This window comes from Heterodontus francisci, chromosome 35 (genome assembly GCF_036365525.1).
Source record: "Heterodontus francisci isolate sHetFra1 chromosome 35, sHetFra1.hap1, whole genome shotgun sequence".
NCBI classification, from domain to species: Eukaryota; Metazoa; Chordata; class Chondrichthyes; order Heterodontiformes; family Heterodontidae; genus Heterodontus; species Heterodontus francisci.
The window spans coordinates 36,921,770-36,948,407 of NC_090405.1; the positions used below are offsets into that span (position 1 = coordinate 36,921,770).

Here is a 26,638-nt window from a genome sequence, read left to right on the forward strand (position 1 = left end):
GGCACTCTTGATTATTTCAGGGGTAATGCTGTCCTTCCCAGGGGCTTTTCCGTTGGCTAGAGAATCAATGGCATCACTGAGTTCCGATTTTGTTGGCAGTATGACCAGCTCATCCATGACTGGTAGAGGCTGGGCTGCATTGAGGGCAGTCTCAGTGACAACATTCTCCCTGGAGTACAGTTCTAGGTAGTGCTCAACCCAGCGGTCTATTTGTTTGCGTTGGTCAGTGATTATGTCCCCTGATTTAGATTTGAGGGGGGCGATCTTCTTGATGGTTGGCCCAAGAGCTCTCTTCATGCCATCATACGTTCCTCTGATGTTTCCAGTGTCTGAGGCCAGCTGAATATGACTGCATAGGTGTTGCCAGTAGTCGTTTGCGCAGCGCCCGGCTGTTCTTTGTGCAGTGCTTCTGGCTGCTTTAAGTGCTATGGATGTTAACTCGCTGGAGGCTTTCTTGTCGTTCAACAGTGCAATGCGCTTAGCGGCTATGACAGGTTCCAGCTCTTCATTATGAGATTGAAACCAGTCTGCATTTCTCTTCACACTTTTGCCGTAGGTGGTCAAAGCTGACTCATAGATGGCGTCTCTGATGTGGGCCCACTTGGTCTCAGCATCCCCTGTGGGAGTGTTTTGAAGGGCTGTTACAAGTGAATTTAGAAATTTTTGTAACAGCTGTGGGTGAGAAATTCTGCCCGTGTTGATGCGCGGGTGGCCCTTCTGCTTGGAATGATGCAGCTTCTTTGGTCTGAGTCTAACCTTGCTGCACACCAGGGAGTGGTCGGTGTCGCAGTCCGCACTGTGGAAGCTGCGTGTAATTTGAACACTGTTTAAGGCGGCTTGCCTTGTGACAATGAGGTCCAGCTGGTGCCAACGACGCTATCGTGGGTGCCTCCATGAAACCTGGTGACAGGGTTTAGTGTAAAAGAACAAGTTGGTGATGCAGAGGTTATGATAGGTACATAACTCAAGCAGTCTCTGCCCGTTCTCATTCATCCTTCCAACGCCATAGCGCCCAAGGCAGGAGGGCCATGAGTCATGGTCGGCCCCAACCCTGGCATTAAAGTCCCCCAGCAGGAATAGGTGTTCGGTGTTGGGGATGCTGCTAATGATGTTATGGAGTTCCTCGTAGAACTGATCTTTAGCTTCATGTGGGGAGCAGAGTGTTGGAGCATAGATGCTGAGTAGGTGTACTGGACCAGAGGTGGTAGCTTATTCAGCCCATCTAAACCTACTGTAGATACAAAAGTAGTTCTTTTCCTATTTTAATTTATTAATATGTATAAACTACTACATGGAGGTTGAAACATTTGCAAGTGTGTACAAAGATGAACTGTAAAGATTTTTTATTCACTGAGTTGTAGATGGTGTTTTATTTCATTGTCTTACATGGAGTATCTTCAGGTTCATTTAAGTCTAAAGTATTTGACCGTTTGGAGGTATTAGTACATTGGTGTGTTGGAAGGAACCGTTGATAAATGTTCATGCAGATGTTCTCTCCAATTGTAAGCAGTTTGAGTACAGCAGAGCAGATGGTAGAAATGTCTATTGAATATCTATTCTATTAAAACTTTGTGGAGTGAAAGCAAACATTTAAAAAATGGACAGTCAGCTATGCAACAGTGCAGTGCGATGGAGAGGTGTTGGTTGAATTTTCTAAGTTTCAGTTCTTTATTTATGTACAGGTTGGTGTGAACTGGAGGTCAGGCATATCTCCGGGAGGGAGGGAAAATCAAAGTGTGAGTCTTCACATTCTGGCAGTAGCCAAGGGTAATGTTGAGGAAGCTCAGACGTATGCTGCACTTTTTCATGTGGCAAAGCCCGAGCAAGGGAAGAGGTTTTTAAAAATTGTTACTGTACATACCTTTATTAATAATAGGGGATGTGGGGTGTGGTGGTAAGGGTCTGCATAGATTGTGATTTATAACCTCATCAGTATTCTTCAAACATTTACAAAGTGTTATGATTTTAACTTTTTGGTGTTTAATAAAATCGCTTTGAAAGTTCATTTTAAACTAAATGCTGATGGATCCCATCAGCAGAGCTGTGTCTTGAGGAATTATTGGCTCTGACTGTGGATGGAAGCAGTCAACATCCGTATGTATAAGTGAACTCATGTCAAAAATGTCAGAATCTGTAACTTTTGCAGTTTGTTACAAAGATCGGTGTTCTTTAGGTAGTTTTCCCAAATAGATGCTTGCAGTCATTCAGCTTCAAGGCCGGCTTGGGTCTGCAAATGAAACCTGACCCGAGCCTGACAGCCATATCCAACCCGAGCCAGCCCGAGTCCTTTCAATTTTTCCCGCCCCTGACCCAACCCGACCATCAGTTAACCTAGCTTCCATTTTTCACTTTGTTGCTTACCTGCACAAGCTTAAAAAAACTGTAACTAAACGACCTTTCAAGTCCAAAAAGTACATTAACGTTGGAGCCACGTACCGGAGGTGGTGATAGAGCGTGTCCGACCCGACCAGAGCCCGAATGCCGGTCCCGAACCCGATACATGTCCTATCGGGTTTAGGTCGGGTTGCCATGCATTCAGCTAATGTTTTTGAAAGAATTTAGCAAGACTTCTGTGCTGGTTCTGTATTATTGGCCATTGAATCACTTTTGATTATAGCATAGCATTTAATCACTTGAATATTGCATAAACTTTGTTTATACTTGGTTGCAGTTTTTTTGTCCCTATTGTAACAAACATTGAAACGCATAAGTTTTAAAATGGACCATCTTCCTATGAACTTTCTCATCAGTAGGTTGATGAATTTCTTCTGTGGCTGTTTTGGAGATATTTTTGAAAGCCTCTAAGCTAGAGATTCACTAACTTACACATTTTAACATTATTTTTACCTTACATATTGCTAATGCATTTCACCCAACAGCATGCTTTCTGCTTTGGTTTGACAGTTCTTCCTATAAGGTGACACAGTTTTTGTAATCTCTTGCTCTTTCTTGTGTCTCCTCACGCCATGCACTAGTCTTTACTGAAAGAACAGCAGACCTTGCTCCTTAGCCTCAGCCAGTGGCACTCTGAATTCGACCATAAAGTTGACTTGAACTCCCATCCTCCTTTCCCTCTCCCTACAGTGATTAGCCTAAAATCAGGATCAGGCATGTGGGTGACGCATGAAAATTCTCAACTTCTGCATTTTTTTCTGGGAGACATTGGGATGGCAAGTTGAACTTTTAAGTTGAGTAGTAATTGTCTCTGTTCACCAGATTGCACAATTCTCTTTGTAGTGATTTTATTATTATTTCACATGCTGTGCAATATTATTTTTAAAAAAGCTAGTCTAATTGTGACCATGAAACCATTGTCAATTGTTGTAAAAACCCATCTGGTTCACTAATGTCCTTTAGGGAAGGAAATCGGCCATCCTTACCTGGTCCGGCCTATATGTGACTCCAGACTCTCAGCAATGTGCTTAACTCTTAAATGTCCTCTGAAATGGCCTAGGAAGTCACTCAGTTCAAGGGCAATTAGGGATGGGCAATAAATGCTGGCCCAGCCAGCAGTGCCCATATCCCATGAATGAATAAAAAAAAATGTTGCCATGAAAATTTAAACAAAACAATGCTGCTCATTTCTAGAGGAATAGATTGAAAAGCAAATGAGTTATGTTAAACTTGTATAGAATCTTGGTTAGACCACGCTTAATTTTGGTCTCCATATTACAAAAAGGATGTAGAGGCACTGGAGAAGGTGCAAAAAGGATTTACAAGGTTGATGCCAGAACTAAAGGGTTACAAACTATCAGAAAAGACTGGGCTCTTTTCTCTAGTATCCTTGTTTTCAAATCCCTCTATGGCCTCGCCCCTCCCTATCTGTGTAATCTTCTCTGGCCCATAACCCTCCGAGATATCTGTGTTCGTCTAATTCTGGTCTCTTGAGCATCCCTGATTTTAGTTGCTCCACCATTAATGGCCATCCCTTCAGCTGCCTAGGCCCTAAGCTCTGGAATTCCCTTCCTAAATCTTTCCGCCTTGCTTTCCTTCTTTAAGGTGCTCTTTAAAATCCACTTCTTTGACTAAGCTATTGGTCATCTGCCCTAATATCTCCTTATGTGGCTTGATGTCAAATTTTATAATGTTCCTGTGACATGCATTGGAATGTTTTATTATGTTAAATGCTCTATATAAATACAAATTGTTGTAGTAAAGAGAAGGCTGAGGAGTAAATTATTGCAGTTCTTTAAAATTATGAATGGGTTTGATAGAGTAGATGTAAAGAAAATATTTCCACTCGTGGGGGAATCCAAACTAAAGTTCGTGAATATAAGATAGTCACTGAAGATTCAACAGGGAATTCAGGAGAAACTTCTTTACCCAGAGAGTGGTGTAAATGTGGAACTCGCGCTACCACATGGGAGTTGAGGTAATAGCATCGATGCATTTGAGGGGAAGCTTGATACGTACATGAGGGAGAAAGGATAATGCTGAAGGAAATGTCTATGTAATACCATGACATGTTCTTCATTTTCCTTTTCCGATATTATGTACTGTATAGAAAGGCCCTGTAGTGGATGAGGTCAAACTTTCCAAGCTGAGAAGCATTAAAAAGAAATTTCCACAAAAAAGTTTTCAATTTGTAGATTATGTTTACTGATATTTTCACTGATGACAATTCGTATAACTATACCATGCAAGGAAAGTTGAAACCTAGGTCATCAATGTGACTTTTGACATGCTACTTTCTAAAAGTTTACAATTCCTTTATCTCTCTCTTTCTTAGTCCTCCTTTCTCATTTTCCTTTCTCTCATTCTCTCTAATTTTCTGTCATCCCATTCTCATTGACTATAGTACTCATTTGTTTTATTAACTTGAGTAATGCCTCTATTCTGGGTAACACCATTTGTTTCATTTCTAGACTCCAGATTAGTTTAGGAGCTAATTGCGTGTGCGTGTCAGGTCTAATGCTGGATATGTTAGTGCACTCTAGCTAATTAATTAACTGAAATTACTGTATTTCATAATATTTTGGTTAGTTGGGTATGAACTGAAACAACGCCCATTTTATTAAGGCTGATTTGTGTCCTTTATGTCGCTCTGCATCCTTAGCCATCAGGATGAGCGTGTGGCTAGAAGCTAAATGAAGCCTCAAAATCTGTGCTTCAGCTGTAGAACTGCTGCACACAATTTCAACTGCAACTTGTATTTATATAGTGCCTTTAACGCGTTTCACAGGACCACAACCAGAGAAAAATTGACAATGAACCAAAGAGGGAAATATTGTGGGGGTGATTGGAAGCTTGGAGAAAGTTGAGGCTGAAGTAGGTCTTTAGCTACATATTTGTATTTTGGCATTGGAACCTTCCGAAATTGTGAAGATTACAAAAATGTAAAGGAAGGGGCCAATATAGTGTCAATCCATATGAGTATGAAAACTCTGGGTGGCTTTGTTACAAGAAGGCATTCTAGTTTTGTGATTAATAGCTAGAAAATGTATCTTATGTGATCAACATTGTGTCCACCAACTGTACAATATTCTCTCTTACTAAGTGGAAAATGTTACAAAAGTTAAACTACTGAATGATTTACTTCCGGTTCTCCTTGGAACTGGTAATGCACCCTGACTTTGGTTCATGTGAGAATGGTGGCGGCCCTCCTGTACCTCGTTAAGGTGCTCAATCTTTATTTGGCAGCAGAGGTGCCTGAGGGAGCCATTGCTGTTAAGCCAGATCATGTTGTTCCTGCACACGTGCAGTGATAACTGGATGGCAGTTAGGAATTGAAACCTGGATAGATTGAGAGAGGTTGGAGACCAGCGGAGAGACAACATGTCTGTAAGCTTTTTCTTTGCACCTGTTGCAGAGTGCATGAGAGAAAATTGAAATATGGAAATGTTCAGTTTTTGGATGGAGGCATTGAGAATTGGAGCTGTTAAAGGATATAGAAGAATTTGGAATCAGAGGGGAGGCTGGGTTTCACTTTCTTCACGTTGAACAATGTAGGCTGCTAGCCAGATTGCCAGAGGACATGCAGGAGTTCCATTCAGAGAAGATCATGAGGTCAGGAATGTCAACAGGTGGAGTGGAGCTATGAAGAAACTATGTACTTGAAGAACAAAATGATGAGTGGAGGGATTTATTGATGCTGAGGAGCTGGGAAAGAGAATACAGACCAGGGTGAGCAGGTATAACTCAATCCCCATTTTTCATACAATATTTTGACTTTATAGTATTCATAGTTAAATTGCAAAACTTATGGCAATTTGACAGAAGTAGAATTGCTTGGAGTGGAGGAGGTTCTGTGCAGTACAGACTGAGACATACAAAATTGATGAGCTGCAGCTCCACCACAGATGGGAAGGTGTAATTGCAGTGTGACAAGTTTACTTGGGCAGTTGCTATTAAAAATGTAGACATAGGAATTTACAATGTAAAAATTGCAAGAAGTGTGTGTAGATGTAGGACTTTTCAATAGATTACCAGGCATTGCACACGAGGAGTCAACACCATGTAGTTTTGAGTCAAGTGCGTTTACAGGGGATAATCAAAGTTGGAAGTGGGGAGGCATGATTCACTATGTATGTTTAGTGTTTATTTGTAGTGTTGCTGTCCCTTATCTTTGCTGAACTTATTTTAAGGATAATCTGAAACAACTAACATTATGTTCTTTCTGGTAGTAGGTCATGTCTTCATATTAGTTATTTATATAGTATAGAAAAAGACACAAAGAAATAAGTCCTAGGTGATCTCAAAGCTTCCACTCCAGTGAGCAGGAGCTGAGGTTAAGTAAGGTATGTTATTTTGAGGAGGAAGTTTACCAGAGATATTAACAGATGTGCATTGATAGTTCACTTATGGTATAATCTTCTGTATGCACTGGTTTGCAAGAACATGTAATTATGTGTCGAGCTGAGTTACTTGATACTATTGTATACTGTTAGAGGACATTATACTGTTGGTGAGACCACTGCAGTCACCTGGTGAAGGTAAAACAGTAAGAATGGGATGAGTTGTCACTGTGAGCAGTGAAAAATAACCTTTCTATTGCTGTGGGCCTTGTATATTGGCTGCAACCCTAAATATATATAGGTGTAGGCAAGATCTTACGGTGTTGTCAAGTCATGGGTGCCTCTTACTTTCTGCTGTTCTCCAATTTTGGTGTAAGATGAGGGTTGTGGCATTCTAGACTTTATTTGATGGAAAAAACCCATATATTTTAGGCCATATTAGTCCAGAAGTTATTGTTACTGATAAAATTAGAATCAACAGATTCTAAAAGATACAGCTTGACATCTGAATTTAAATCCTAACTTTTCAAACATTCGTACTTCTTTAAAAATTGGCCAACAGAATCCTTTTAAAAAACACATTGTTTCAGTTATCTCAGTACCGACCATGTCTTTGCCGGTGTGTCATATACCCACTCATTGTGCGGTGGATGGTAATACTCAGAGTGGGTCAGCTTCCCTGTGATGGATCTTGCACTTGCACAAAGACTGACTGTTGTCCTTGCAGGGAACTGCAGGCTCCAGTCTGTGATTTGTCCTTTTGTGACAGAAACTCGCTGTTTATTTTAAAATAAAGTAGCCTAGAAGTTACTGTTGTTGATATTAATCTTTATTACATTTGTAGGGCATTCATTCCTCTATCTCCTGTTTTAGCGAAGGCATTAACCAGCTTTAAATAAGCAAGCGGGTGTTAAAGTAGTGGGCAGAGAGATGTATGTGACAGTGTTAAGCTTTCATCCTCTACTATTAGTAATGGTAACAACATGACTAATGATTTTAGATGCTTTTTAAATATGCTGAGTTTAAATGTAACAAATAATTGGTAAAGCTACATTTGATATGGATTTCAAATCTCAGTTCTTGAGTTCCAAAGAGGGGATTTCTCTGTTTCTATCTAGTGCCCTGTGGTGGAAGGTGTTACTGTGTGGCCAGCAGTCTGAGGTTTCCTGAAGTGATGTTAAGTGCTAATGATGTATAACAGGGAGAATCATGACCACACAAACAGACTGCTCAGGAAGTGAATTTTGACCTGTATGCACAGCAGCATGTTATGCTTGATAGAAGGTGGTAATACATACACGCAAGGAGTGTCCCAGAGAGTAACATGGTTATTTTGGACCGTTTCAGTAAAAAATAACTTGTTGATCTACTGAAAATTGTTCTGTAAGTGTTGATTTAGACTGTATCTATATTTAGTGTGTTTAATAATTAGTATTCAGCTAGGAACCTTAGCAATTTGTGTTGTCAGTGGGATTTCAGTGACGTGTAATGGTGGGTTTGTAAAAAGTTTTACTTTGTCCATTTGAAGTGACTGCTTAGCAGTACAATTACGGAGTTTGTCCTATCAAACTTGAGGTAGAAAGAATTAAAAAATTGCATTGATGTACCATCTTTCAGAACCTTAGGACATTCCAAAGGGCTTTAAAGCCAATGAAGTACTTTTGAAGTGTTGTAATAGCCAATCTGCACACAGCAAGCTTTCACAAACGGCAATTAATCTAGTGTTTGGCAAGTCACAGAGGGAGTTATGTTGAGGTGTGTGCAGATGTACCAATTGATCTCTACAAGTCATATTATGGTGTGATTTCCTGTTGTAATCACAAACGATGGTATTCACCTGAGGTAACATTTCACTGTCATCGTAGCTATCTCTTTGGGGAGGTACAACTTGTTGTGAACATAGAGTAAATTCTTTACTGACAGCAGGGTGGAACTGTTCCGGTTAATCTATTCTTGTTTTTCCCCTCTCATTGTGGAGTCACTTGGCTAAGAATTTGAAACTGAAATTTAAGAGAAGATGCTGAAGTCAAATGGATGGAAATAGTGAAGTTTTGTAATAAAAAGAAATTGTGCTAAAAAGGCTGAATATTGCGGCAGGGAGTATGAAGGAGCTGCAACATACTATTGATCATATTGTCTAATAGAAACCAGTGGTAAAGGAAAAAAAATCAGCAATGCTAAAACTGAGATTATATTGAGAGCAATTCAGAACAAAAGGATACATTAAACAAATAATATGAAAATGTTAAAAAGTTGTAGAATTGTGAAAATCAACTTGTGACCTGCAGGGAGCATATTGTGTACAATTAAGAAGGCACATGCCAAGTTGGCGGCTACTCAAGAAACCTGCCAGTACTGATTAGTCAGGGTTTAACTTGGCTAGGATGTACGGCAAAGTCAATATTAACTGATTTCCAATAAAGTTGCAGTTTATATAATTGTAAATAGAACTCGTACTGCCATCAAGTTGTGGGGAGGGGGAAGTTCTAGCCTAATGAGTGGCAAGTGCAATGGCTTCTCTTCCTGCTCCCGCACCGTTACCACCGTTATCTCCTGAAGGATCTATCCTTGTCTCCTATTTCTCATCTACATGGTGCCATTGGTGATGTTATCTGAAAGCAGTGTTAGTTTTCACATGTATGCTGATAATACCTAGCGCTCTCTCACCATCACCTTTCATGACTCCTCCACGGTTGCTAAATTATCAGACTGCTTATCTGACATCCAGTACTGGATGAGCAAAAATTTTCCCCAATTAAGCCATTGTTTTCGGTCCCCGCTCCAAACTCTGTTCGCTAGCTACTGACTCCATCTCTCTCCCTGGTAACAGTCTGTTCGCTGTTATATTCCAGAAAGCCAGCTGGTGAAGGATGATGCTGGAGGCAATCTTTACTCAGTCTTGCATTTAATTACAGAGTGAAACATTCCAAGCATATACCTCCTAACTCAACCCCCAACCAGTTTCTCTAAGTGTCCCTTTATATGTGCTCAAGTAAGACCGCAATTAATGACCACCACCTGCATATAATTAAACACAATTGATATACAATTAACATTCGCAACCTTGCTGTCATATTTGACCCCAAGATGAGCTTCTGACCACATATTTACGCCATTGCTAAGACCGCTGATTTTCGCCTCCATAACTTAGCCCCTGTCTCAGCTCATCTGTTGCTGAAACCCTCATTCATGCCTTTGTTACTTCTAAACTTGACTATTCCAGTGCATTCCTGGCTGACCTCCCACATTCTACCCTCTGTAAACTTGAGGTCATCCAGAACTCTGATGCCTTTGTCTTCACATTCACCTATCACCCCTGTGCTCGCTGACCTACATTGGCTCCCAGTCAAGCAATGTCTTGATTTAAAAATTCTTATCCTTGTTTTCAAATCTCTCCATGGCCTTGCTTCTCCCTATCTCTCTTATCTCCTGTAGCCTCACAACCCTCCAAGATATCTGCACTCATCTAATTCTGACCTCTTGAACATCCCCATCTTTAATCGCTGCACCATTGGTGGCCATGCCTTCAGTTGCCTAGGGGCTAAGCTCTTGAATTCCCTCGCTACACCTCTCTGTCTCTCAACCTCACTTTCCTTCTTTAAGACACTCCTTAAAAGCTACCTCTTTGACCAAACCTTTGGTCATTTGACCCAGTTTCTCCTTATGTGGATCAGGGTCATATTTTGTTTTATAATAGCCCTGTGAAGTGCTTTGGGATTTTGTATTACATTAAAGGCGATGTATAGATATAAATTGTTGTTGAGTACTGCTGCTCTATTGACACATCTATAAAATATCCTGCTATTTTTGAGGAGTTCCTGAATCTCTGTTCCCAGCTAAGAAGTATGTTGGTTGTTTTCATCACAATAGACAGGACCGTGCAGTCTGTTGACATTTTCATAGACATGATGATCACCCTTGGTCGATTGTCTGTTGGCACGAGATCTCTTCTCAGTTTGTTTCTTCCAGCAGTGAGTGCAATTATGAAAAGTTAGAATACATGTTAAGACTGGGATCTGAACTCTTCTCCCCTATTGAATTGCCAACTCTTCTGGTAAAGAGCTACAGCTGCTCTGTGTTGGTTCCTCTTTAAATGACATCGGATTTTAATCTTGTGTCAGTGCAGATATTTTACACGTGTTCTGCTGTGAGTTCTATATCTCCAAGAGAAGTGACTATTTAACTTCAAAAATGGACAGCTTTATAAACAACACTGTAAAACGAGCACCTGCAAAAGAGGGACACTGATTGAGAGCCTTAGATAATGACTTAGATAATGTAAAATATAAGAGGCATTATAAAACTGTGGACATTCTCAAATTCCGAACTATGGACACCCTTCAATGCACCAACCCCTCTTGTGACTTAAAATATGTGACACAGCCGTTGCAAAACTGCGGTTTGTGGAACTTCCACTGAGTTGGGATCACTACTACTTCCCTTTGGAGCTTGCTTCCTTTCTTCCCCCAAGTTCTCTTGAGATTAGTGTATACTAGTCAGCGCGAAGCAGCACTAGGTTTTATGAAAGAAACAGATTTTGTGGAATGGAGAGCTCTTTACCCATAATACATAGCAGCAGAGAAACTGCTCTATGTCTGAGATTGAATCCTTGCGTGGCTCAGTCCCAGGGATAGAGCGGTTTCTCTGCTGCTGTGAATGCTGGGTAAAGAACTCTTTACAGTACATTCAAAGAATAATTTTGAAAATAAGGACATCTGTTAAGCAAAGACAGCAGATGCCAGTCCCTGAGATGTCTGTAATTTACAGGTTTCGCTTTATATATATATATATATAAAAATAATATGGGTGCACTTCCTATGTTAAATTTACTTCCAGTTATACTTTTGTTGTTGAGAATACCCCTGTTGTATTAACAGTATCGTGTGACTCATCATGAAAGATAATGCTAGTTCCTTTCAAATGTTGAACCCTATATACATTGAGAATGAAATTCTTCCTGTCTAATTTTAGCAAAGGGTCTGCTTTGCTCTTTTGAATTTTTCACTAACCTTATCAACAGGAGAAATTTCATTCCAGTAATATTTTGAAATTTGACACATGAGGGCCTTGTATGAATACAAAGGGAACTTAGCTTATACATTCAGACAGCTGAAAAGGCTTATTTTGGCTTTGACTTAAGCTGGTGCATCTGCAGGAAAAATAACATTTGAGTGGAGTGAAACTCATTCCTGTCTGTCTATGTCTCCTCTAGAGGGAAAGTGATGACCAGGGAATGCACTGTGTTACTGGGTGTTTGTGAGTTTTATTAAATAAACTAGCATGTTATGGAGAGTTGTACTTTATTTTCATAGTGTTTTGAGAAGGCAAAGGCGTGACTGAAATTGAAAGTTTGGATGGAATTTTACCAGGCCTTTGGGGACAGGTTGGGAGGTGGGAAGGCTGGCAAAATGGTGTAGGAAGGCATTGGGGGAGGGGGTGCCAGTGGCAGAAAAATTGGCAGATCAGCTGCCTGCCTGGCGCCCAATTGAGCCACTAAAGTGGTCAATTAAGGGCCATTTCCGGCCCGTGTTGGGGGAGGCCTGCCACCACTTGGGGAGGCTATCCAGTGAACTCTAGCGGGCTTTGGGGAGGGTGCGCTGGGGGTCCTGCTTTTTGGGCACTCCATGGCCTACAGTGGGGTCCCAGGGTGGCAAAGGCTGCCCCCATGACAATGGCACCACCTTCCCTCTGACCCCTCCATCCCCCTCCCCCAACCCCCAACTGATCACTTTGGACTGCCTGCAGGGCCCTGGCATCTCCCGATCACCACTCTGGGTGTCTCGGTTGTTGAGGCGTCCTCCTTGCAACTGCAGCCTTAGCAGTGGGCAGTGCTAGCAGTGATGCTGCTGAGCCCAGTGGTTGGGACAGCAGCTTTTGAGGGCAGGCCACCATCCTTAATGGGGACTGTACCTCTGGCAGCAGCCACTTAATTGCTCACCGGTGGGAATACGCCTTCATGTGTCCCACCGGCAGTTGAAGCGGAGTTGCCTTCCACTTTCGGCCCTGTCGGCGGGACCTCAGCTACAATGGAAAACTTCAGTCCTTCATGTTTGTGCAAGTTCAATAAAGCTGCATGGCAGATCCCAGTTGGAGTGCAAGTGCATGAGGAGAGGAACCAAAATTAGTGTCAGCAGCATGCAATCTATAAATTACCTTGGTGTTGAATTCCTTGTGCACTGCTTAACTTTTTAAAATAATATGTCATTTTTCCTTTACTGGTTCATTGACGCCAAAGTTCAGAATTCGCACAGAGGGGAAGAATATCAGTATCTTATCTTTCTGTAAAATGTGGATGTAACTAAATCCTTGCAATGAGTTACCCAGTGAACACAAGAAATAGGAGCAGAAGTAGACCATATGGCCCATCGAGCCTGCTCTGCCATTCAATGCAATCATGACTGATCTTGGGCTTCAACTCCACCGCCCCCCCCCCCCACTCGACAAATCCCTTGATTCCCTAAGAGACCAAAATCTATCTATCCCAGCCTTATACGTATTCAACGATGGAGCATCCACAACCCTCTGGGGTAGAGAATTCCAAAGATTCACAACCCTTTGAGTGAAGTAATTTCTCCTCATCTCAGTCCTAAATGATTGGCCTCTTGTCCTGAGACTTTGCTCCTGTGTTTTAGTTTCCCCGACCAGTGGAAACAATCTTTCAGCATCTACCCTATCCAGCCCTTCGGAATCTTGTATGTTTCAATGAGATCACCCCTCATTCCTCTAAATTTCAGAATATAGGCCCAATTTACTCAGCCTGTCATCATAGGACAACCCCCTCATCCCAGGGACCAATTTAGTGAACCTTTGCTGTACTGCCTCTAATGCAAGTATATTCTTTCTTAAATGTGTAGACCAAAACTGCACACATTACTCCAGATGTGGTCTCACCAAAACCCTGTACATTTGTAGCAAGACCTCTTTATTCCTGTACTCCAATCCCTTACAATAAAGGCCAATATGCCATTTGCCTTCCTAGTTGCTTGCTGTACCTGCTTGCTAACTTTCTGCATTCCTTGTACAAGTACACCCAAGTCTCTGTGAACATCATCACAAGTTTCACACCTTTTAAATAATCTGCTTTTCTATTACAACCAAAGTGAATAACTTCACGCTTCCCTACATTATATTCCATCTGCCATCTTGTTGCCCACTCACTTAACCTGTCTTTATCTCCTTGCAGCCTCTCTGTGTTCTCCCCACAGCTTACCTTTTCACCTACCTTTGTATCATCAGCAAACTTAGGTACATTACTCTCTAGGTCATTAATCCATGTAAATAGCTGAGGCCGCGGCACTGATCCATGCAGCACTCCATTATTCACTGCCTGCCTGTGGGAACGCAGAGACAGATGTTTCTCTTCTGCTCCCTGATTGACGTGTGTAAGTGGTAGCTCTGCACAGAACGGACTAAAAAAGAAAGACCCTGCATTTATGTAGTGCCTTATCACATCATCAGAAATGTAATAAAGCAGTTCACATTCAGTGAGTTATATTGGGCACTTACTGTTATTTGAATGAACTGGTAATAGCGAGAAATTGAGGATAATACTGGGATTTCCCTTTAAGTGTCACCACCTCTTCCTCCACCCGCCCACCCGCCATCTGGGTTGGATTGATCTTCTAGCCGGGAGGTTTTAAAAAGACAACGTTCTAACCACTGTGCAGCTTCTGTTTTTAGGATTTGTGAAAGATGATAGTACATGTGATTCAACCTCCTCATAAATTGATATTGTTGTCAGCGGCTGAGTCAACGGAAGCTGCTTTTTATTTTGCAAAGTGTTGGAAGTACTTTGAATCCTTTTGCCCAATAATCTGAACATAATCTGCTTTTGTTTGACCCTCCTTTTGCCACAATACTTCTGCAGCTGTTCCTCTGTTCAACCACTCCTTCACCCACCACCTTTGATGCACCCCTAACAAATCCTTTATTCTCTCTCATCCTGGTTGATTCCCCTGATACAGTCCACATCCTCACTTCCAGAAATCCAGGGGGTGCACACATGAATGGGCCTGCTGTGCCTTGGTTTGGCCATCCATCACAGATCTGGCTGGACCCACTGCTCACAGCTCATCCTAGAGATCAAAGAAAGCTCCATCTTATTCTTGCCATTATCTCTTTTAAACCCTTCTCTCTGTTTAGTCCATCCTCACCTCCAACAAATGCAAGGAGCTCGTGCCTTCTTTATCACTAAGATGAAGACCATCTATTCAGTTTGCTTAGCTGCTTCCCCCTTTCATACCATGCCTGTTGCTGTCTTAAGATCCTCCTTAAAACCCACCTCTTTGACCAAGGATTTTCTCCTCTCCCACCCCAGCCCATATCTCGTTCTTTGGCATGATCATTTTTCTTGGATTCCACCTCTGTAGCAGCTTGGAATGTGTCTCTATTTAAAGATGCTACATAAATGCATGCTGTTGTAAAGTATTTAAATTAATTGAATAAGCAATTACATTATGCGTATTCCTCTCCAGGTTTATAGGGCTCCCTTGAGTATGAACACATAATGAAGCGCCGACTGGATGAGCAGGAAACGGTTTATGCGTCTCAGCAGCGTCGGATTGCAAGCAGTGCTGAAACGTTTTCACACCAGCATCGAGTGCTAGCGCCAGCACCCCCTGTCTACGAAGCTGTATCGGAGAACATGCAACCTACTGCCGGCATTCAGTACTCAGTTACACCAGGATACCAGGTATTTTATTATCTGTTTGCTAGGAGTTCCTTGATCTGGTCTTTAGAAATGGGATGCGATCCAGTCTACAGAACTTCAACAAACCATTGACACTGGAGGCAAGTTAACTCATCAGTTCACTACTGGCCTATCCCAAGCATAGTTTAGTACAGGATACGTCTCCTGTAGTTTACTGCTATATGAAATAATGTGCTTTCATTTTATATTCTAGTTTTACTGAAATTGAAAGTTCTCTCCAAGCATTGTACTGTTTAATGTCTAATTCTCAGCACAAAATAATATTTACAATTTAAAAAGTCTGAAAGTAGATATTTTCCGCTTGCTGAGAGCAGCAATTCCTTACTCTGGAGAGACTGTTAGCCTTTTGTAATCACCTATTGCTTTGATACAAATTTGGCTTAGTTGAAAATCAAACATTCTCTGAGTTTAAGTTCACCAAGAATTTAAAATAATTGATAAATAAGCCAGAGGGGGAGATGAGGAGAATTTTTTTCACACAGTGAGTTGTTATGATCTGGAATGCACTGCCTGAAAGGCTGGCAGAAGCAGATTCAGCAATGGCCTGGAATTTGCAGAACTGTCAGTATTCACCATCATTACCCCGCTGATTCTGACTGCGACTTCAGGATTTAGTGCACATCAGCGTGACAATCCTGAAGTTGCGGTCTGTCATTCACTGCTCCGCCACAGGTTGCACTGTGGACCCCCAACCCCGAGCTGGCAATTAGTGAAATCAGTTGATTTGGTGAGAACTTCCCCTTTCCTGCTCTAATATCATACGACCATATGAATTAGGAGCCGAAGTAGGCTATTCAGCCCATCGAGCCTGTTCCGCCATTTAATAAGATCCTGGCTAATCTGTTTCTGTCTCAAATTCCACACTTTCATTAACCCCCCGATAATCTTTGATTCCCTTAACTAACAAGAATCTATCTACTTCGTCTTAAAAATATTCAATGACCCCGCCTCCGCCACTTTCTGAGGCAGAGAATTCCAAAGTCGCACAACCCTCTGAGAGAAAAAATTTCTCCTCGTCTGTGTCCTAAAAGGGCGACCCCCGATTTTCAAACAGTGCCCCCTAATTCTGGACTTGCCCACAAGAGGAAACATCCCCTCCACATTCACCCTGACAAGACCATTCAGGATCTTATATACTTCAATCAAGTCTCCTCTCACGCTTCTAAACTCAGTGAAAACAAGCCTAGTCTGTTCAACCTTTCCTCATAAGACAACCCGCTCATTCCAGGTATCAATCTAGTAAAGCTCTCCTGAACCATCTCCAACGCATTCATATCCTTCCTTAAATAAGGAATACTGCACACAGTATTCGAGATGTGGTCTCACCAATGCCCTGTATAATTTTCAATTCCTCTCGTAATTAAGGATAGCATTCCATTAGCCTTCTTTATTCCTTGCTGTATCTGCATACTAACCTTTTGTGACTCACCTAGATCCCTCGGAATTCTGCAGTCGTTTCCCGTTTAACAAATAGTCTGCTTTTTTTATTCTTCCTGCCAAAGTGAACAACTTCACATTTTCCCTCTGCCAGATTTTTGCTCGCTCACTTAACCTATCTATATCTGTCTGCAAGTTCCTTATGTCCTCTTCACAACATACTTTCCTTCCTATCTTTTGTGTCATCTGCAAATTTAGCTAACATGCCATCGCTCCCCTCATCTAAGTCATTGATATAAATTGTAACAAGTTGAGTCCCCAGCACAGACCCCTGCAGGACTCCGCTTGTCGCATCCTGCCAATCAGAAAAGGATCCGTTTATGCATACACTCTGTTTTCTGCCAGCCAGCCAATCTTCTATCCATGCTAAAATGTTGCTCCCTATACCATGAGCTCCTGCTTTGCGCAATAACCTTTTATGTAGCACCTTGTCAAATGCCTTCTGGAAATCCAAGAACAATACGTCAGCGGGCTCCCCTTTATCCACAGTGCATGTTACTCCTTCAAAGAACTCCAATAAATTGTTCAAACATGATTTCCCTTTCACAAAACCATGCTGACTATTCCCGATTACCTTGAAATTTTCTAAGTGCCCAGCTATAGCCTCCTTAATGATCGATTCTAACACCTTCCCCATGACAGACGTCAAGCTAACTGGCCTATTAGTTACCTGTTTTCTGCTGTTAGAGACCCCATAAAAAGTTAATACATGGAGAGGTAATTGGGCTTGTAATGGTGATCTGAGTAATAATCACTGCTGAACAACTGATCAGGCCCTGGAAAAAATAATAGAATGTTAAGATTCTTTGTTATGAATAATTACTAGATTTAAAAAAAGATGTTATAAATGATTTTAACACATTTTTATATGTAAGTTTGTTCATGATATTTCAGCTTCTACTATAACCCCTTATGTATGTCCCAATCTTTATTTTGCTGTCTAAATTTTTTAAAAAGTGATTTGATAATTAGTGCTTTTCATTTCCTAATTTGCTGTCTGTGAAAAATCTTTAATGTGAATGGCTTGATGACATCACCAGCTCAACGATGGGAATTCCCATTGAGCAACGCTACAATCAATTTCACATTGAGACATTGAAAGAGTTAACGTTTTCATCATAGAGATCGCTAGATCTCTCAGTACAAATTTCTTCGAAATCAGCAGTGATCGCCGTCACTTGCTGCCAACCACAAATTATGGACCAATGACTTTCGGAAGAGATGTGGATATATATCTTTCAAAAAGGAAAGATTTGCAGGGCTATGGAGCAAGAGCAGGCAAATGAGACTAATTGGATAGCTCTTCAAAGAGCTGCCACAGGCACGATGGACTCAATGGCGTCCTTCCATGTTTTTAACAATTGGGATCCTGCTGGAGTCTGCTAGACCATTTAATCACCTTGCTTTTAAAACTTTTTTTTAAACTTCTATTGAACTGAAATTTTTTTAATTTTATGTTGTGCTGTAGCAAGCAGAGTGTTGAAGCACAGTCTAGTGATAAAATTCTGGTAAATTCTCCGCAACTCCTGTGGTGATCTCAGTCAGTGTGCGAGGAAATCGACTTTTGACTCTTATTGTTGCTATAAATGTGAATTAGTGTTGGGAGTTAATGGACAGATCATTGGCATGTTAAATGGGAGCTCTTTGGAGTTTCCCTTGAAGTTTATCTCCAATTAAGAGACTAATTGACCTGGCCTGTGTGCTGCAGAATGAGTCAGGATCTGATTGAAGCAGGCACGCATTAAATTTAAGCACTTTGAATGACGGCCTTCACTACACAGACACAAAAGCCATATTTTCTTTCATTCGTCCTCATGGACTTGATGGTACAAGCAGAAATAGTTGTGCTCTTTTAGACAGCAGTAAGTCGAACTGTCTCATGACAGTGCAGGTGAGGTAGTGGTTTCCTAACTGCTTGTAATAGTGTGTAGCTTAGAAGGTGCTCATTTGCAAACATACCATTTTGTGAATTAATTAGCACTAATGGGTGGTGAGTCATTAGTTATGTCCTCCCCCTTTGCCTTCATCCTCTACATGTCATTCCTTAGCCTTGAGATGGACAGACTACCTTTGCCCAAACGTGCCAACACTTGCTTTCTCACCAGTTCACAGAAGGAAATCAGTAGTAGGCGTGAGGTGAGTAGCTTGCTGAATTGAAAACAAGTAACGCGTGTTTCCTCAGTGGAGAAGTGCCGCACCTCTTGAGACAGCACTAGCAACTCGACATGCAGTGAATTGCAGCTGGGTACTCCACCAGGGCACCTCAGCAACCTACTAATGACAGCAGCTGTGTATGTGGATTGGTAACATTACGTTACAAACTATGACCTGCAGCAATGGCACAATGAAGACCAAAGAACATCTTAGATTGGAATACTTGGTCAAAATCATATTGGAACAATATTCCTTCATTAATAAATTGGAGACAGGGGTGCTCTTTCCTCCTTGCCCCTTACAACTAGTGCCTAAAGGCTATGAATCTGGAGTTTGTTGAAGATGCTTTCACATTATAATCACATCACTGTGGCATCCTAACTGTTGTCATCACACTAATGCCACTTGGCATTCACTGCATAATATTTACTGTCAACAGCAGTACAGCCGGAAGCTGGTGTCTCGTGTTCCAAGGATCAATCATTAGACTGGCCATCTATATGGTGCACCAGAATATGTACTGTGGATGCTACTTGGCCAAGTTAAAGTATCCAAGAAAAGTTAGTGCAGTCTTACAGTATACATTCTGATGTATTCAAATCAAACACTTAAAAAGGGACTTTACTGTGCAATGTGCTGCCTCTTGGGTGTCCCAGTTATTGGACTGAATAATTCTTTGGCTGATATGTTGTTTTCAGTCTTCTTGGATATAAAATTAGGTTACCAAGAAATGTTTTGCTTGGATCAGGATTTATGTCCAGTATGGATAAAAATAGGCACTTGGAAAAGTTTGTATTACAGTCCATTTTAAACATTCATTCAGAAAATTGATCTAATTAGGAAATGACTTTAAAAATCCATTCATTGTTAATGCCCTGAGGGCAGAGGGAGCATCTGATGAGCAGAACCTCAGGAGCACTGAGTGCATGAAGTCTTTCCTCACCCACCTGTTATTTAGCGTGCCTAGGGATGGAGGAGTAAGTCAAGGGCAAGTAAAGCAGTGGCTGCATAACTAGTTTTATGTCTTCTCAGAATGTATACTGTAAGACTGCACTAACTTTTCTTGGATACTTTAACTTGGCCAAGTAGCATGCTGCTTTTGCTTAATGTGCCTAGATTTTGACAGCAGAATGTAGTAGTTATATGGTAGGCACTGCAAATTTTACAATATTGGCTAGAAGACAGATACATGCTTAAAGTACTTATCGAGAATTGTGCGGCAGCAGCCTTACTGCTGATGGGAGTCTATGTAAACATCCTTCCTTAACATGCATTTTCTTGAACTTAAAATCATCTCTTGCCTAGTAGTATCTTGCTCCTGATCCCATGTGTGTATGTGTGTGATTTATGCTAAGGGAACTGGGATTTGCTCAGCCTCTTCACTGTAAGTGAGACTGCTCTGATTTTTTTGTGCCATTAGAACTGAACAAAAGAGACCTGGATAAGCTCCACATCCTGTAGTATAAATAAGCTTTTTGGGGAAAAGAAAGGAAAAGATTTGATTCATGAACAGACATCCAACCTGCTCAATTTAGCACATCTCGGCACCAGATTGTTTTCCTGCAAACTTGATGTTGCCTCACAAAAATCAGCAACTGTTAATGTTGAACCTGCCAGTTAATGGAGCAGGACATATGGTAGTAGCAACCCAGTTCAGTACAGCAATGACCGGACTTCATATATCTGTTACTGTCGAGAAGCCCAAGTGGTGGGTATGTTTAAAATTGAATGGCATAGAATTCTCTCCTTGAATTAGACTTTTATGTCTGCATCAGGAATACAATGGCAAAGTGTGAAGTTAACCACTTTAATACAAAAATAGAAAAACAGAATATATTTTGTATGGCGTGAGACTGGGAAATGTGTGCATTCAGAGGGACCTGGGCGCCCGTGTACATGAATCACAGAAAGTTAACATGCAAGAACAGCAAGCAATTAGGAAGGCAAAAGATATATTGGCTTTTGTTACAAAGGGATTAGAGAATAAGAGTCTTAGTACAATTGTATAGGGCATTGGTGAGGCCACATCTGGAGTACTTTGTGCAGTTTGGTGTCCTTGCCTAAGGAAGAATCTACTTGCCCCAGAGGGAATGCAGTGAAGATTCACTAGACTGGTTCCTGAGATGAGGGGGTTGTCCTATAAGGAGAGATTGAATAGACTAGGCATATATTCCTGGAGTTTAGAAGAATAAGAGGTGATCTAGTTGAAACATATAACATTCTTAAGGGGCTTGATAAGGTAGATGTTGAAAAGATGTTGCCCCTGGCTGGGAATCTAGAACATGAGGTCACAGTCTGTGAATGAGGTGTTGGCCATTTCGGACTGAGATGAGAAGAAATTTATTCGCTCAAAGGGTTGTGAATCTTTGGCATTCTCTACCTCAGAGACCATGGATACTCAGTCATTGAGTATATTCAGGACAGAGGTTGATAGGTTTTTTGGTACTAAGGGAATTGAGGGATTTGAGATAGTCTGGGAAAGTAGAGTTGAGGTTAGAAAATCAGCCATGATATTAACGAATGGCGGAGCAGGCTTGAAGGGTCATATGGCCTACACTAACTCTTATTTCTTATGTTTTTATGATATGTTTGCTTATCTGGAATGGGCTGTTAACCTTCTGATCACCAAAGCATTACTTCCTATGCTTCTTGTAAGTGTGTGTGATCAGCAAAGATAATTTTCTGCTAACTTGTGGCAAGTGTTTAATTATTGACTTGATTTGGCCGTCAAAATAAGATTTCAGCCCTAACAGAGTTGCAGAAACGGTGTCATTTTCTTGCAGACATACACATTTCCATTTTCGATCTTGTGTGTATCTGACAGGTTGGGTAAATAACTTGCTCCCAGCTTCCTGCCAGTACCAGAATAATTGGCCAACAAACCATATCTTGTATTCCTGGAGAGTTTTTCTATACATTGCAAATGTCTGCTGTTTCAAGTTGTGACACAGAAATTGGCATCAGATGATGTCTGCTGTCTGAAGTATGGTGTACAGGAAATGTTATATTATACTGGCAGATCTCCTGTGATATTGTTCATGGTGAGGTGGAGGAGGCTCTGTTTTGTAACAGTGTTGTCAGTCTGTTGGGGGAAGTTGTTAAAGGAAGTAATATAGAGAAAGAGTCTCTTTCCTGCTTGTGCTACCCTCTTGCCCTCCTCGCATTTCAGTTGAAAAGCTGATCTGTTTGTCTCGTGGATGAGCTGTGCAATGGTTATTCACTAAAAGATAGTATCAGGAGGCTGGGTTTACAGGGAGAACACTGCATTCAAACGTTTATCAAGTCCCCTTTCAGAGCAGCAAACCCCAGAGGTAGCTTGATGTTTCCTCAATTGATGAATATGAAGGGTTTGTAATTAACCTCTGTTATCAGTGTGTCAGTTACCGTATTTTTGTGCTTCAGGTTTCAGCCATGCCTCAGAGCTCTGGCAGTCACGGCCATACTCCAGCTGTACATAGTGGCCACCATCACACCGCGTCAGTTCAGCCTCACGGACAGCAGGTGGTACCCCAGAGCCATGCCCATCCTCCAGGAGCACCAGCCACACCGGTCCAAGGACAGCAGCAGTTCCAAAGGCTAAAGGTGAGCTCTTATTACCACAGCAGAGCTGTGATTTTTTTAAAATCTGATTTGTCATCCAAAATTTGAAATAAGATAAATTCCATTTTTCTCATGGAAATTCGCAGCTGTAGATGCATCTACCAAAGTCAAGTCCACAGATTTTTTTTCTCTGCCTAACTTAATTGCACTCATCTGTCATTTGAGCCTACTTGTAGTGAAGGGAATCATTTGTGTCTGCCTATCACAAGCTGAAAGGTCAAAGACATGGCAATGAGTTTTTAATCTAGTTCAGCAAGACTACCAGTGTCAGAAATTAAAGATTTATTCTGACTTTGTAATAAGACCCTAATTTTTTAAAATATATTTATGGTTAATGTATATGACAAGGAAGTAACATATCAGTAAAACGAGTTGGTAACTAGAGGATAAATTTAAGATCATCACTTAAAGAACAAAGAAAGAGGTTAGGAGAATTAGTTTTATGGAGAGACGTAGCACATGGAATTCTCCACCAGAAACAGTGATTATAAAGGGTTAACATGGATAGCTCTTTCAGAGAGTGGGCTGAATTGCCTCCACTTGTGCTATAAGATTCTGTCAAAGGATTCAGATGACAGCTTAAACCATAAGAATGAAGAGGAAACAGTTTAGAAAAATCATCTGAAACTAAACTATGTAATGATATGGTGATCGAGTTTGTAGGTGTGGATTTATTCTGCTTTTGTTCTGACGTGAGTTGCTGTCATGGTGGTTGACTGACTGTTGTAGTTGAACCAGTAATTTAAACTGTAGAACTGTAACGTTTTGTATCATTGCATGGTGCATATTCTTTTTATAGAATAACTATATTACAACACTATCTCTATAATAGTAACCCTCAATATAATGTTTTGAATTATTATGACATCTGTGACACCAGTTCTTCTTGAGTTCTGTGGCATTGTCCATGATATGTTATTGTTATATTGTACCAGGACTTGTGATGCTCTGTTTTTCAATGGTGAGATAACCTTTTTTAAAAAGGTTAATATAAATAATAAAAAAAGGAAATAAATGGAGGGACCCATCTTGCACCCCCATATTGTCTTGTGTGTGAGGATTTGGTCTGTGTAGAGATATTCGGTCTTTCTGGATGTGCGTGTTGCAGGCTCTGCTTATTTCTGAATCTTAGTGCCGCACATTGTTTTCATGGTTTTTAAGTTGGTACAGGATCCCTCCCTTTACCAATGTCAATTCATTTTCAATTTCATTTTAACCTACATAACAGAAGTGATTGTACTTCAAAAGTAACACAGTGATTATAAAGTGCATTAGGACGTCCTGAGAATGTAATAAGATGCTGTATAAATGCAGGTTTTCTTTTTCCTCTCTTTTCTCTCTCTCTCACCTGCTTGCTCTTTCTCTCTTGCGCTCTCTTTCTTCACATTTTTTGCACTTTCACTTTTTCCAAGTTTGATCAGGGGAATGTGGCAGCAGTGTGAAACTGGCTAACTTGGTACAACAGAGAGCTTAGAAAATGATCCTGTGAAAATGTAATCAGGCATTGTGTGATACAGTATCTATTGCACTTCACCATCGTTACAAGGTTATCCATTGTAGCACAGTCTGTCATATATCCTCTCTATAGTATCAGGTGCCGATACCAGTATTTCTTTATGATTCTATGGTATGCCTTTCTGATATTGTCATGTTGCATTTCTGGTGCTGACATTGCTTTATGCAGTGATGTATTAACTTCTCTTGTGGAATTTATGGTTGAAATATGGCTAACTGGCACTCTCGTGTTGCTATCCATTGATAGTGTTGTTGTGTTGCCATGGCAATGTTGCTTTCAAGTGCTGTTACATCACTTGCCATGTGATGTTATTCTACAATGCTGTGTTGCATAACTGCCCCAGTGCTGTTACTGACATAGAGGGCATTTTTGACATTGGAACATAGGAGCAGGAGTAGGCCATTCAGCCCATTGAGCCTGCTCCGCCATTCAATACGATCATGGCTAACACCCACTTCAATGCCTTTTCCCCACACTATCCTCATATTCCCTTATGTCATTTGTTTTTAGAAATCTGTCAATCCCTGCTTTAAACATACTCAATGACTGAGCTTCCACAGCCTCTGGGGTAGAGATTTCCAAAGATTCACAACCCTCTGACAATAGCAATAATGCACTATACTGTATATCTTTCAATACAGTGCATGAATGTTCCTTTTTTCAGAATGCTTTTGAATAGATTACTCCAACTACCAATGTCAACTATTGTTCTTTTCACTCTTTAGTTTCAAGTTATTGTCCTAAATAAATGTTTTTGGAGCACTATCAAACTGCTGTCTCTTTTTGCTTTCTCTTTTGGCAGGTGGAAGATGCTTTGTCCTATCTTGACCAGGTGAAGTTACAGTTTGGAAACCAGCCCCAAGTTTACAATGACTTTCTTGACATTATGAAGGAGTTCAAGTCTCAGAGGTAGGATACAGGGAGACTTTTTTTGCCCTGTCTGTACCATATTGATGGGTATTGTGGCTAACTCAACTGATCTCTCTGATTTTGCTTTTTAAATAGATTGTGACCTATATGTCAATTAATACAGGAATTTTACTGCATTGGGAAATTTTCTAAATTGTAAACTTTCTGTTACTGTGAATTACTAAATTGTAAGACTGCTAGAAGCTGTGCAGCAGAAACCTTCACTCACAGTGATGGAAGGTGTCATCGACAGTGCTATCAAGTGGCACTTACTCAGCAATAACCTGCTCACTGACGCTCAGTTTGGGGTCCGCCAAGGCCACTCAGCTCCTGACCTCATTATAGCCTTGGTCCAAACATGGACAAAAGAGCTGAACTCCAGAGGTGAGGTGAAAGTGACTACCCTTGACATCAAGGCAGCATTTGACCGCGTATAGCATCAAGGAGCCCTAGCAAAACTGGAGTCAATGGAAATCGGGTAAAACTCTCCGTTGGTTGGAGTCATACCTAGCACAAAGGAAGATGGTTGTGATTGTTGGAGGTCAATCATCTCAGTCCCAGGACATCACTGCAGGAGTTACTCAAGGTAGTGTCCTAGGTCGAACCATCTTCAGCTGCTTCATTAAGGACTTCCCTCCATCATAAAGTCAGAAGCAGGGATGTTTTCTGCTGATTGCACAATGTTCAGCACCATTTGCGCCTCCTCAGATACTGAAGAAGCCCATGTCCAAATGCAGCAAGATCTGGACAACATCCAGGCTTGGGCTGATAATTGGCAAGTTAGATTCATGCCACACAAGTGCCAGGCTATGACCATCTCCAACAAGAGAGAATCTAACCATCTCCCCATGACATTCAACAGCATTACCATCACTGAATCCCCCACTATCAACATCCTGATGGTTACCATTGATCAGAAACTGAACTGGGCCAGCCACATAAATACTGTGGCTACAAGAGCAGGTCAGAGGCTGAGAATTTTGCAGCAAGTAACTCGCTTCCTGTCTCCCCAGTGTCTGTCCACTATCTATTCGGCACAAGTCAGGACTGTGATGGAATACTCTCCACTTGCCCAAATGGGTGCAACTCCATCAACACTCAAGAAGCTCGACACCATCTAGGAAAAAGCAGCCCACTTGATTTGCACCCCATCCACCACCGACGCACAGTGGCAGCAGTGTGCACCATCTGTAAGATGCATTGCAGCAACTCACCAAGGCACCTTCGACAGCACCTTCCAAATCGCGACCCCTACTACCTAGAAGGACAAGGGCAACAGATGCATGGGAACAGCACCACTTGCAAGTTCCCCTCCAAGTCACACACCATCCTGACTTGGAACTATATCGCCATTCCTTCACTGTCACTGGGTCAAAATCCTGGAACTCCCTGCCTTACACCACTGTGGGTGTACCTACCTCCCAAGGACTGCAGCAGTTCAAGAAGGCAGCTCACCACCACCTTTGCAAGGGAAATTAGGGATGGGCAATAAATGCCGGCCTTGCTAGTGACGCCCACATCCCATGAATGAATTTTTAAAAAAAAGTTCAGTCATTAACAGCCATGGATACAATGGGT

General features: G+C 41.3%; 1 protein-coding gene across 4 annotated transcripts in view; it reads left to right on the forward strand.

The window, feature by feature from the left end:
- The window catches only part of sin3aa (SIN3 transcription regulator family member Aa), a 122,746-nt gene that overhangs the window by 41,389 nt on the left and 54,719 nt on the right, over window positions 1-26,638 (forward strand). For all 4 annotated transcript variants that reach the window (XR_010969464.1, XM_068015350.1, XM_068015353.1 and 1 more), the window contains 3 exons: window positions 15,209-15,426; window positions 22,438-22,617; window positions 24,954-25,060. Coding sequence is in view for 3 of the 4 variants with exons in the window: in XM_068015350.1 (XP_067871451.1) it covers window positions 15,241-15,426; window positions 22,438-22,617; window positions 24,954-25,060 (473 nt within the window). In the remaining variant the exon portion in view is untranslated. The remainder of the gene's footprint in view (window positions 1-15,208; window positions 15,427-22,437; window positions 22,618-24,953; window positions 25,061-26,638) is intronic.